Source organism: Pollachius pollachius (genome assembly GCF_949987615.1).
Source record: "Pollachius pollachius genome assembly, chromosome: 7".
Lineage (NCBI taxonomy): Eukaryota > Metazoa > Chordata > Actinopteri > Gadiformes > Gadidae > Pollachius > Pollachius pollachius.
In genome coordinates, this window is record NC_136940.1 from 25,877,920 (window position 1) to 25,891,966 (window position 14,047).

Consider the following 14,047-nt stretch of genomic DNA (forward strand, 5'->3'; position numbering starts at 1 on the left):
GTTACATATGAAACCTCCCACAGGAAAATATTTTAATTAATTATTATTATAATTTGGGTAACCTTAAATATCTCTTGTTGTTCAGACGTCATTTATTCACAATCTCTGAGTTACTGTAATACAAGTTCATAAACCTGGATGAATTTACACTTTTTGCTTTTAACTAACCTTTTACAATTTTGTGGAAGAAATTGAATTTAGTCAGTGTTTCATTTCATTTTAACTGTGCTACAGCATCAGATTTTTTGATCAAATGTGTAAAGTGCCTGGACTCCACAATAGTTCAAGGTAGGTCCACAGCTTCTGTACCAGCAGGGTGATGGACTTCACACATTCATATCAGCAGTTTGTGAATAATGTCGTCCCTTCAAACTTTGTCAAGCCTTGTGGATTCTTTCTTCGCTGCTGAGTTGTATCGTATTCAGGGCGTCAAGCAAAGGCCACGCCTAATAAGCACTTCACAAGCCTTCCCGAGTGCTGAGTGCAACATGCTAGCAAGCATTCCTCATCATGAGCAGAATGGAGAGAGAGCAGCACAGGGACAGAGATAGACCGAGGTGCAGTCAAAGTGGGAGAGAACAAGAGACATAGAAAAAGATGAAGGAGAGAGAGAGAGAGACGCAGTGAGAAGAAGAGGGAGGAAAGGCTATTCTACTCTAATGACTTGGCTTCTCATGACCCAACAGCAGCAGAAGCACAGGAGAAGAGAGACATGAACAGAGAGAGTTAGAGTGACTCACACACACACACACACACGCACACACACACAGTATGGTGTCGTCTTCACACAGTTTGGGCTACAGAGTAAAGCGCTGAACAAACCGGTATCCGGCGATTTTGTGCGATTTCGTGCTCATGCTCACGAAAATCAATTAAAACGTGTCCCAGAGCACGACTTTCAGACTTTTTTCATGCTACACATAACGAAATGTAAACCAATGCATTTTGAATGGGATCAATCGTGAAGACTGGGGGAACAACATGGGTTATGGAGGAAACAGTTGTGGAACACAGCCATTGTGTAAATGAGGTGTAAATATATCACTCTAAACTAATGGGTGCCATCAGGACACTGCATCCATGCGGGTACAAGTCTATGGCCCGGGTACATAAAGGTAGCAGACCCATAATTAGCGACACCTTTGTTTTTGTCAGCGTGACTCCGCTGTGGTCACGGTCTATTGACTCATTCCAGCCTGAGAGAGGACATCACAACACTCAACCGACCCACCCCTCCCCTCGTTTCTCCCCCCCAGAGGCAGCGAAGGAGGCAACAGGTGAGTGCAATTATGCAATTAGGACGAGGACAAGAAAATAGACACCTCTCCTCTCCTTGTACTGAAGGGGAAGTTAGCAGAAACACAAAAGCGGTCTGTAAGTGGGACACATGCTTAACTAATTGCACTTTTGTTGTCATGGAGTTGTGGTGGTGGTGGTGGTGTTTTTTTATGATGAAAGTTGTTGTAATGATTGCTGGAATAGGATTTTGCAGTGATTGGACTTTATTTCTTTGTTGGTAGTATAAAAATAGTTTGTGTACCGAACAGGGAAGAGCTTCAGAGAACACTCTACCTGTGTGCCCGTCTCGTTACCTATCACAGGGGCTTCATTAGTGAGTGGATTTAATGGAGCCAAACTGTTAGAGCAATGTGGTTGTCCTTTCCTCATTTCAGTATTTAGTAGCTCAGCCAATAATTAACTTTTTGGGAATATTTTCAGGCAAAACGCTGGAAGTGAACTTGTCTATACTGTTTTGGCAATTTGGCTAAATGTGGTTACAAAGAAAAGGAGGGTTTGAGAGTGAAGTAAAGCGATTAGAAATAATTTCACCACAGTAGGCTAGTATCAAAACAGCTGAAAAACAGTTTCTTGAGAAATCCAAAGCAAGGAATAATGTCTTTCGAATTGTACAAAAGTGTGGGTTAATCCAGTTCAGTTTGTAAATAAGTTGTTGATTTCAGTTATTGTTATGAAAGTTAACACATTACATCACGGCATTGCCTATTCATGAGAACTTAAAAACAGTTCAAAGATGCTGGACCAAGTTTAAGGAGTTGAAATCCTGTTGACATGCTAATTCTGGCCGATTGCCAGGCAAAAACAGAAATTCACAAACTGATTGTTTCTACGTAATTACAGATTGCTTCGGTACAATTACCAGTATGGTGTGTAGAAAAACAAATATAATTGAGATGCTAAAGAGGCTTTTTAACATTTGACTCTAAATGTTGAATACTACTATTAACGCTTTGGCTGAAAAATAGGATGGAGCTGTGTTAATGGGTTCTTGGCGAGATTAAACGGCCATTTCATCGAACACTTTATGAAATGATAAAATGCAACGTATGTAATGAAGTACATCGTTGGAGGGATCTGTAAAGAGAAAAGGGCATCTGATGTAGAGTGAGAAGCAACCGTGAAAATGGATAACAAAGAGTGACAAAAGAGAGGCAGATAGACAAATCAATATGACGTTAACGGAAGAAAAAAATGAAGGAGAGAAAATTGGGGCAAGGTAATAGCGCAACCCATCCACCTGACAGTAGGGCTACTTTTAAAGAGGTCCATACCTCTCTTTAGTCAATATCCTATCAGAGCTTCATTCACTCCTACTGTACACCTGTAGGATATTAAGCCCCCTTCCTAGCGCTCTCTTTCTTGCTCTTTCTCTCTCTATCGCTCTCCGTCTCTCTCTTGCTCTCTGTCTCTCCATCTCTCTTACTTTTCAACTACAGCTAGATCAAGTGAGATATGGCTGCAGGGCAATGCCAACGCTACATCCCCGTTCCAAACCAGTTGTTGCTGGACGGGTTGGGTGAGGCCAACCGAGTGTTCATATGCAACATGCCGATGCAGCACACACACCCGGCTGACAGCTGCATTTGATCCTCTTGTAGGACCGGATGAGTGGTGGTGGTGGTGGTGTTAGTGTTGAAGGTGGAGGTGTTGGTAGGGGTGGTGAGTTTTCGGGCTATCCTGGTGGTGGTGGTGGTGGTGATGGTGGTGGTGGAGAAGGTGCCTGCGACTTCCGAGATTCTCTCCTGATCCTCTTTGAAGTGCTGCTGATGCTCTGCATTTCCCAGAGTGAGATGAAGCCTCTCTGCTGCGCTCATGTGAGCAGCACTGCCACACTGCAGCGGCAGCAACAGACCCCCACCACCACCACCTCCACCACCACCACCACCACCACCACCACCACCACCACCACCACCACCAACTCTTCGACCACCCCGAAGAGTATGTGGGATAGTGATGCATGCAGAACAATAGAGGAGGTGGAGGAGGTGGAGGAGGTGGAGGAATCCGACCATCGTAGAGGCTCATGACAGCGCTGCTTGCTCACCTTCTCTCTTGTTGACCTTGGCAAACTCCGGGCCATGGCTGCCTGACAACTGGGAGGAGCTTGTGAAGGACGACGGCATCAGATTGGATATCAGCGGGCTGTCACATGCCTCTGTCGACCAATCACAAAAATGGGACAGGTTTTAGAAAAAAGGACAGTTTCATCTCATTACCTCAGATAAAATGTGAAATGGCGAGTTCTTGAGTTGGGTTTCAATGGAGGGTTCGGACCAGGTATCTGATTAACCCCTAATGGAAGCTTGAGATGAACAAAGTGTGGTCATTCCACAAAGGGATCAGCGGTGCTTTGGTGAAGAGCGGTTAACTTCCCAGATGTGGTCTAGGATAAGACCAGGGGCACAGAGACCTCTGGTTGATACAGTGAGCTGGTGTCTGTCTCAAAGGTCCCATGACATGCCACCAGGTGTGGTGTGATTAGCCGCTACAAGCCGTTTGGAAAATCTGCCCCTTATGACATCACAGGTGGGCGTGTCCACCTAGATGTGTGCTGGATAGTCGACCAGTCTACCCATTGGACTGTGGCAAACGTTGCTCATCTATCTGTCACACATCTAGGTGGACATGCACACTTGTGATGTCATAAGGGGCTGATTTCCAAAACGGCTTGTAAACCGTTAATTACACTCACACCTGGTGGCACGCCATGGGCCACGCCTCTTAGGTGACACCTACACAACGTTGTGTTATGTTAAGAGCTGTGTCGATACAGGGGGGGTGACAGCTGCTTGGTTTGGATTTAAACACATGCACACACACACTCACACGCACACGCACAGGCACAGGCAAAAGCAAACACACAAGCACACACACGCAAACACAAATTAACTAATTATCACTGACAGGACAGAGATGCAAATTAACTTCATTCTATCAGCAAGCGGGAAGAGAACATAGCAAAACAAACATTAACATTAGAAAAACTAAATATCACCATATAGTAATTACATAACAAAGTGTAATAGCTCTTTTTAACAAAGACAGACAACAGTGACAGACGAGAAAGTCCACATTCATTTCAAATAAAAGACACAGACGCTGGCAGAATGAACGAGGCCTCAGCCGATACACTGAGTGACGGGCGGCTGAATGGGGGGTCAGCCGCGCTACAGCATGTTGCACAATGCAGCCGATGTGGATTCAGATGTAAGGACCGAACAACATATCCCCATGAGCTGTCCAGAGAACTATGCAACGACAAGCTGGAGCAATATTTAACGTGTGCTGTTACCGAACACAGTTAGGGTAGAACATGTTATGTATCATATTAAAACAAAGAGAAAATGAGAAAGCATCCATTCAGCCACAGCTAGCAGTACTGTTGTCTAACCTATTCATTGACGGTGACGGTCTCCCCAGCTTTATTACAACGATTAATAAAGACGGAGATGAACGATGGGTCTTTTCTGCACCTTTCTTTAATGTAAACGGAACTGTGTGAAAACATGCTCTATTGCAGGGTTTCAAATTTAGCCTGTCAAAAATGATCATTCCTGCCAGGATTAGTTGCGACTCAAGGAGTTCAAGCAACTCGGTTGAGTTTAATCCTAATCCACCCCAAAACTGGAGTAGCATCCAGTCGCTTGGTGGAGCAACCCGCGTGAAAAATAAGAATCGGTAAAGAGTGATACAATGAGCCCTCTCTAAGCTAAAGTGGTAAGAGTCAGGCAACTGTAGCCCTGGTAGGAAACTCAACGCCATTTTCTCCTGGTGAACTCTGAACTTCAAAGGGTGACGCCGCATCACTGACTGACCAGCGGAGCACAATTAGCATCACAGCAAAATGCAAAGTTGACCTTCCAATCAGTCAAATGAAATGCCATTTGGATAGGTCAGAGACGAGCACAAAGAAGAAAGTAAACGTCCATCTGGTTGCGGAGCGTAGGTTTGTATTAGCTGCTTTCAATTTGTTCAGAGTGGTGTATTATTAACAATAGTATTAAATAATAATAATGAAGTGATTATGAAAGAAAACCTCATACCTCATATAGAAAGTGGTGCACACCATGTCTGAACAAAAAAAAAAAAAAATCATGTTCTGAATTCTACCAGCCATTCATTGTTCCCACAAGACAATAGACCCACAAGAGAACTTTCAAAATTCAAAAAGACTGAGACACGGATGCATTGTGGCCTCCAGTCACCTGGACTAGCACGCTTCACCCTGACAGAGAGCGATCCCAGAGAAGAACGGTGTTTATTAGGTCATAAACTGCAAGACCACCTGACATAGTGGAGCAAAACCTCTGCTTTTGCCAGATCCACATTTTTGGTAGCAATGTGTTTGTGTGCGTGTTGTGTGTGTCTCTGTGCGTGTGCGTGTGAACGTGCCTGTGTTTGTGTCCGTGCGCATCAGAAAAAGAAGACCATTGTATGTTCGTTACTTAACCTGACACAATATATTCACATGCAGATTAAGTGTATTGAATATAATGTAGGCTTGTTATACTTGAACAGAGCTAGCCTGGGGTTGATTATGGATGCCGTGCACCCTAGTTGAAATGTTAGACTAAACACATCTTAATTGCCTGACCTTGTGCTCCCTCTTAAATCATTGTGCGCGGTGTAATTAATGCTCCACAAAATAAGAAGTAAAGGGGTGACTCTGGTGGTAGGAGCTGTGTCCAGCGATTACCAAACAGCGTACAGTAATACGACCCGGGCAAACACCGAGACGAGGAACACGATCCATCTAGACAGGTCTGCCTCCATCTGCCGTATCACACATCACAGGACTCCCAGCGAGTTGATCATCAAATACGAGGCCATTGTTTATGCTGGAATCCCCTTCATTCTAAAAGAGCATATGCTCTTTAATGGTCCTATGATGAATATAATACAGCTCATTACTTTCAACACGACTCCCTCACAGTCAATACTGTGTGTGTGTGTGTGTGTGTGTGTGTGTGTGTGTGTGTGTGTGTGTGTGTGTGTGTGTGTGTGTGTCTCAAACAAAATAAGAGATTTCAGCACCACAGACAGCTGCCTTTTATTCGGAGAGCCTGGCTTAGGGGGAGTAGGCAACAAAGCCAGCTATGTGTTATCCGGAAGCGGAGGAAAGATCGGATTGAGCTGCAGATTGCATCAAAGGAGTCACATCTGAGAACTCCTTTTCGAGTATCCAAACGTTCTCGGCGAATTTAGCAGCAGTTGTAGTAGGTCAGTAAGATCAGACAAAATGACAACACTTTGAATACAAGTTGTTACAGCCCTCATTGAATGCCATTTTGGAAATCCAGTTTGAGGGTTTCTGAGTATGGTGATGTGAGTGTAAACTTTATGAATTATGAATAATCTGAATAATGTCAGGCTGACTGTCCCTTTGGAAAGAAGCCTGTCATGGTTGGTTTGACTAAAGCAGCTTAGGACGGGAACCTGGAACACACATTCTTTTAGCGATCAGCTTTTCCATTCTCCTGTGAGGCCTGCAACACAACGGAAGGACTGGTTCATGACCAGACATCCGTCTCTCAAACTACCGGCGTACAGCAGCTAATGGATGCTAGTGCCTGTCCCATTCTCACATAAGGTAATCAAATATTCAGCATCAACTATAACATCAGCATCATAACTATCATCGGCAATGCAAATGATCTATCCTCTCTCTGAAACCACTCACTATTTATTACCAGCTTTAATGCGTTCCAACCACTGGAGTGGCACTGTTGTCATGAATAGAATTGTGTTCACAAAAAAACAGGCATTTATTTCACATAGTTGATATCGATCATTATGCTTTAAAAAAAAAAGGATTATGGTTTGTTATGACAGGTAAAAGAATATGGCAGTTTATGAAAGATAGGTCATGTAAAAAGGCAAGTGATGACATAGGCTATACAACCACGTTTTATTTTTGAATTCTTACAGTTTAATTTAGTGTCCTACATTTAGTGATGCAGGTTTTTAAATCCAAATGCACTCAATCTACAGTAAAAACTGAAAGGGATGTAAATGGATTATATTTGCATTTTAAAATTGAAATATTTATTTAGTTTTTAGGGTGCCATGCTAAATAACAAAATGTTAAACCATGTGCACTCGGTTAAAACGGCTCACTTTGACTTTCTATTCTTGCCAAATCAGCTTTTAGCACTTATGACTAAACTGTTTTCTGTCCTTGGTAGTTCTGTATTCAAATGCAAAAATTGATATTAAACATGACAAAAGCTTTGCTGCCATGAAAAAAACCACTTTGTGTCCCTAGGAAAAGAGTGCCCTTATTGTTGTGGGAATATTTATGATTTTGAACGTGTCTCTCCCTGCTTTCTCTGGCTCCTATTCTTGGAACCATTAAATGTGTGACCATTTGTGAAATTTCCTGACTGTGCAAGGCTGAGCAGGACTAAATGAGACAGGGGGATACAACATTAAAACCAGCATATATTATAATTATTTTTTATCAAACAGGTGAACTGTAGTGTGTTTGTTTCGACATCAAGTCCATTGAAAGGGTGCGCTGGTGCTCACAGAGAACGATTGGACATCTAATAAACCTTCTCCTTGGTAGTGGTCATAGTTATTACTCATGAAACATTCATCGTTTGATTTAAAAGGTTTGCATCATATTGTGGTTTGGTGTGGGAGGACAATTGGGGCTTTCAAGTTGTACACTTATTATTGGAACTTGAAAAATTGCAAAAGGGCCAGATTTCCATAACACTCACTTCATCACGCAGCAGAAGCCCACAGTGGCCATAAACATTGAATGAGAACCAACAACCATTTATTTGCACATGCATTGTTAAAGGATCTCTGAATGACTTGCTTTGAATAATAAGGTAAACTTATGCTGCATGAGTGAGTGCAGTCTAGTTTAGTATAGTTTACTTTGGCCACGTTCTTTTAGAATACTGTTTTCTAGCTTTCCGGTCGAGTAAAGCTAATACAATAAAGAACGGTTGGTCATTAGGTAATGGCTTACACTGTACTCTAAAAGTAAAAAAAGTAGTGCTGTACTATGGTTGTACTGTAGTGAAAACATTTAATTGATAACATTTTACTGCAGTAGGGTGATCTTGACCTGCTGGTGGCGTCTTGTTGAATCAATTCAAACAAGAGGAACAGATGAAAGAGGCTAAGGACAGAGGGTTAACTGCAGAGGGGTGATACGTTATAACAGGTGTGTTGAGAGCAGAGAGAGAGGTCAGGCAGGTATCCCGCAGCTGTCCTTGAAAACACAACGGCGTAGTTGTTTGAATTAAAAACACGAACGTCCGTATTGCTGATTCCAACGAGGCTGTGTGATGGTAACTTTGCATTTCACAAAAATGTTTCCTTCTACTCAGAAAGTAGCAGAGACGTTTAGGTCATGGACTAGTGGCCTTCTATCTCCCATTAGAATCATTCGTGTTGCTTTTAAAGGCTCCAAGTTTCTAATTAGTTCTCATTTTGTTCAGCCAAACAGCCCACCCGGCTGGAGGGGAGACAGGGCAAAGGATAAGTTGACGTGGAACGACGGGAAACGGAAATTAATTGACATTTCTTGGAGCCTCAGTTGGACAATGTCAAAGGAGAGACTAATCTTTCATTAAATTCCCGTTCAGTTTACATGTTTCTCTCTTCTTTATGTATCCCTTGCCTTCCCCTGACATCCCTCTCCTCCTCCTCCTCCTCCTCTATGCCCTTTCCTCCGTGTTGCTGTCCTTGTCCCGTTCTTAACTCTAGCCAACTGTATTAAATATATTTTGTATTTCATGGTATGCATGTCCATTAGAGCTATTCTTTAAAAGGCTTTAGGCTACATCTCTCAACCTCCTCTTCAATTCTTGTGATATCACCTGATGGAATCCAATGGCACCAAGCTACTTGCTCGCCATTATGCGATACCATTGAACAATATAGAAGTTGACAGTTTGCAGTTTACAGAACTTTGATGTCAACATTTGCCTTGTTTAAATGCACGTAAAATGAAAAATACTTTAATTGTTCTCCACCTGAAGAGCACCATAACCACGTGTGCAGAGGATATCCCTTTCCCCTGGTCGATCACAGCTGATCCCTCCTGTCTTCACACAGCAACAGAGCCTCACCCCTGCCTGACGGATCGGTTTGGAGCGATAACAATTAATCTGTGGTTCCAGCCGGGCTTTGAGAGGGACACTTGAGTTCTAAGGGAAGAGGGGTGGGACAGGCCTTGAGCTTATATACAATGTGGCCCCCCCCCCCCCCCCCCGAGCAGATGGATGGACCCTAGTCCTTGTCAAATTTAATCACATAACCTATCCCGTGGTTCATAAATCAAGGTCCAGGCAGTGCGGCGGCAAAGCCCTTACTGTTATTCTATGTGTAAGCCTTGACTGAAATCCCATTGCTGACTCCAATGGACTCCACCCTTGCTCGTGCATGAGGCTCAAAACACAATAGGGTTCGCACATTTACTCAGAGAAGTGCTGCACTCAGCCGCACCGAGCCGTCCACCTCTAAGGTTTATGTTTTCCAAACACAAACCCCCATCTCAATTAGAAGAACCACATTGTGTTGGGGCCTTTTTCAAGATGTAGGTATATAAACTCTGGATAAAGTATGAGTGACTATGTGTGTAAGCTATATATATACTGTATATGTATATGTATATAACATATGCACACTGTCCCTCACACTTTCCAAAAACTGACAGGTCAACATTTGGCTTGCAAGAAATCTCTCTCACATCTCTCAGCTCTTTAATTGGCTCATCTGCATAACTTGTGGATTACCTAAGAGGTATTCTCTAACTGTAGATTTATAAAGCTCTCTCTATATCCCTCTCTCCCTCTCTTTCTTCCTCTCTCTTCCTCTCTCTTCCTCTCTCTCTCTCTCTCTCTCTCTCTCTCTCAACAAGCACATCCTCAACCTGCCTTAGCGGAGGTGATTAGTAAGTCTGTATGCCAATACTCGATAACATGTCAGCATTACCAAGAGTGAAGGTGAAGAAGAGTAAGACACAAAACAGTTCTCCAGGAGTAAAGAAGTTGCAATAAAATATGATGAGAGAGTGGGGCGGGGGGGACAAACAGAGAGAGAGGCAGAGAGAGAGAGAGGGGTCTTTTGTTTTCTGATAGCCTCACCATTGTTGTTTTTATAGTTTCTGCCGATGAAGCAGTTCGAAGAAATGAATGAAATTAATTACAAGAGCGAGAGAAATAGAGAAAGACTGTGTGTGCGTGCGTGCGTGCGTGCGTGCGTGTGTGTGTGTGTGTGTGTTGGGGCCGGGGGACGGAGCACGATGATTAGAGAGAAGGTAATGAATGAGAAAACCTTCCTGCTGCTGATGAGCAGAGCGACAAGCTGGAATCATTTTATTGGAATTCCTCGGAAATAAAACGGATGCAATGTGGATAAATTAAAAAACGCGGAGGCAGCTGGTAGTAGGCTAAGGATCAGATACCTATTTCGAATTTTAAGTTAAATTAAGTTAGTCACGCAGATAATTTCTATCTATCTCAATCGGATCCCCCTTTTTTTAACATCCCAGAAGCAAAAGGTCTTGGGATAACTTGGGATAAACAGCGAAGCTTCAGAGGCGCAGGGGTCGCAGTAACAGTTCCCAAAACACTGCTATCATACACCCCCCCCCCCCCCCCCCCCCCCCCCCCCCCCCCCCCCCCCCCACACACACACACACACACACACACACACACACACACCACATTTTCAGGCGGCCTGGTTCACCATCCTTAAGTCCTCTTTAAAACTGTTAGTTAAGTTAAAACATGCCGGAGTTAATCTGGCCAGTCCTGGAGTTGTATGAACATTAAATTGTTCTCATTGGCCAATCAAGTCTATAATACGCTTATATTATATCACCTAGATATGCTTCATTCCTCCTAAATCCTTCTTCCCGTCGATGATAACCTGAGCTCCAGAAGTCCTGCAAGCGGGTCCAAACCACGCCGACCTAATGGGACTCAACCCCCGCTTCTGTGTACTAAAGGCTCCTGGCACCACCAAGAACACGGTCCTCTCATCACCAAAGACGTGTCCGCAAGCACTTACTTTATCCGAGTGTACACCCGTATTATAGTTGCCCATATGCTGCTCAGCTTTTTCTCCACATATGCACGCGTCGGTGTCTGTGCCTGCTCGAACAAAACGCATCGTGCTCACCTTCTCCACGTGTCCCGCAGAAGATCAGAAGGACGATGGCGAAGCGCGACATAATCCCACCTGGTCTGCTATTCCGTGGCCGCATGGCGCAGCGCTATGGACGGGGTGCTGCAGGCTCTGAACCCGGCTGTCTGAGGAGGAGGAGGACAGGAGTGTGGGAGTGGGAGAGTGTTGGAGCGTGTTGCTGATCAGCTGTGGTCCTCTGGCTCCGTGCGCCACGGCTGCGTTGTCTGCAGCAGGAGGGGTGCACCAGACTCAGGATGCGCCCAGCCGAGGAGACATGGGACGCAGAACAGGAAAAAAAAAAAGAAAAGGTAAACGGGGCTCACTGAAACACAACTTTCTTTTCTAGCATTTGGATGATAACGATGTGATTGTTATGCAAACGCGCGTGGAGAGACACCCCCCCCCACACACACACCCACACACACACACTTATATGTACTGCCAGTGTGTAACGTGTTTATGACGTGAGTTGTGGGGCAGTTGTGCAGTGTCGGTGGGGGTTATTTCTTCAGAATTCTAAACCGTGCCCGCCTGCAGTGAGCCGGGATCCACTCATGCTGCCCGCTCCTCCGCCTGACTGAGCAGAGAGAGTGAGGTGGTTAAGAGAGACAGCGTGTACATGATAGGCAGCAGTCTGGTCCCCATTACCACTCCCAGCATAGCCTATCACTGGCTGGGCCCTCTGACAGACCCCGCCCCAATGCTGCTTTTCGAAGAGAAAACATGATTGAAATATTACTGATTGTGTGGTGGCTTTTGTTTTGTGGTATTTTGTGGTGTGTGTGTGTGTGTGTGTGTGTGTGTGTGTGTGTGTGTGTGTGTGTGTGTGTGTGTGTGTGTGTGTGTGTGTGTGTGTGTGTGTGTGTGTGATTAGGACGGTGCCTCCAGGCCAGCCTCTAAGTGCTGTAATCAAACCCTAAAGACTCAAAGTGCCACAACACTCTATGTATCAATTACAGTTACTTTAGATGCAACAATCGCTTACTACCACTCTCCAAAAAGAATAGCATAGCATAAAAGGATTTGGCAATAAGGCATTGAACATTAGGACCGTCAGCAGTGAGGTTGCACTGGTGTATAATAAATGTATAACTGTATACAGCCAGTGTGGATTTCGCAGCACACATAATAAAGGCCACCGTTGCCTCATGAAGGCTGTGAAGTCCATACTGCCAGCAGCCTATGGGAAAGGGTTGGGGGTCGATGTGTTAAAGCAAAACATAATTCAGGACTTTAATCCACCCACGGCAACACGGTGTTTGCTTAGCGGTAGCAACGGTGCAGCACAGAACATTGCCTTCAGCAAACGGCATGAGGAGCTGTCCTTCAGTGAACACAGGAGAGGTGTTGCGCTGGCCGAGGTCATCATCGTAATAGTAGTAGTAGTATTAGAAGGACTTACTCGCTGTAAAGCCTCACTCGGGGGTTTCTCAATCAAGGCCGCAAACAAACAATCAAACATATCATGTGTTTGATGATTGGATGATTAATTAGAAGAGTGAGAGAGGAGCGCACAACGTGTGTGTGCGCCTGTGTGTGCGTGTGTGTGTGTGCGTCTATGAGCGTGCGATTGCGTGTGTGTGTGTGTGTGTGTGTGTGTGTGTGCGTGTGCGTGTGCGTCTGTGTGTGTGACCCATGGACTCTCAGATTACGGCTATAGTAGTGGTAATATTGGAGGCTCCCCCTCCGAGCTGCTATTCGTTTCCTGCTCCATTTCAACCCGTCTTTGAGTGCCGTCCCTTTGTGGTTATTTTTACCATGTTCCTCGATTCCTCACTTTTAGCAGAAACCGTAACATGATGCAGCCTACCAGCTACTCAGCCTTTGTCAATGTCAAAGTTACAGAAAAATAAAAAATAGTGTGAAAAAAGAACTAAAGAAGACAAAAATATCACATTAACTTAAAGGTTTCGCAAAATCGTTCAGTTTTTGCATATGGCTACCTATTATTTAAACAAATGTATGTGTTTTATTTTACAGTACTGTACACACACAAACAATGTATGACTGTAAATTACTCACTACCACATATGGAAGCCGTACGGCCTGAAATGTAACTGCTGTGAGAAGGCTTTCACATAATGCGTCTCCCTTTTGTTCCTTTAGAATGATGGCAAAATTGAGACCATGAAAACACTAACAATGGCAGCATTCACATTGGCATGATTTGTGGGGTAAAAAAGGCTGTTATTTCTGCACCTGAAGAAAAGCCATAAACCAAGACGATGAGTAGTAACCCCTTTATAATATTCAATGTTAATACCATAGCTTGAGGTTGCTGTTTTCATGTGATCCATTGTAATCTAACATAGCATTCTGAAATTGTAACATTGATGTCATCAGAAGTCACACTGATGAACAATCGGCTATAGCCGTAGGTACAACGCACAACGGAGACAGCTGATGTATAACGGCTGACCAATGGCGGTTCATACTGCAGTCCAGAGGATGCTATTGATAGCTGTTTGGTGTGTACTGTGACAATGGAAAGCCATGATGCATGGCTACACTCTGACTCAAACATGTCTCAGCCTGTCTCACCTGCTGAGTGAATACCTGCCAATTTCCATCCAATAATGTTGGAGTTTTAATGAAT

The 14,047-nt window shown here is 44.1% G+C and overlaps 1 protein-coding gene across 1 annotated transcript in view; it reads right to left on the minus strand.

Moving 5' to 3' along the window:
* The window catches only part of LOC307078332 (contactin-associated protein-like 4), a gene marked incomplete at both ends in the record, with an annotated part of 57,998 nt that extends 46,501 nt beyond the window's left edge, over window positions 1–11,497 (minus strand). Inside the window, 2 exons of the mRNA XM_079740075.1 lie at window positions 3,344–3,454; window positions 11,446–11,497. Coding sequence (XP_079596201.1) covers window positions 3,344–3,454; window positions 11,446–11,497 — 163 coding nt within the window. The remainder of the gene's footprint in view (window positions 1–3,343; window positions 3,455–11,445) is intronic.
* Window positions 11,498–14,047: the final 2,550 nt, after the last annotated feature.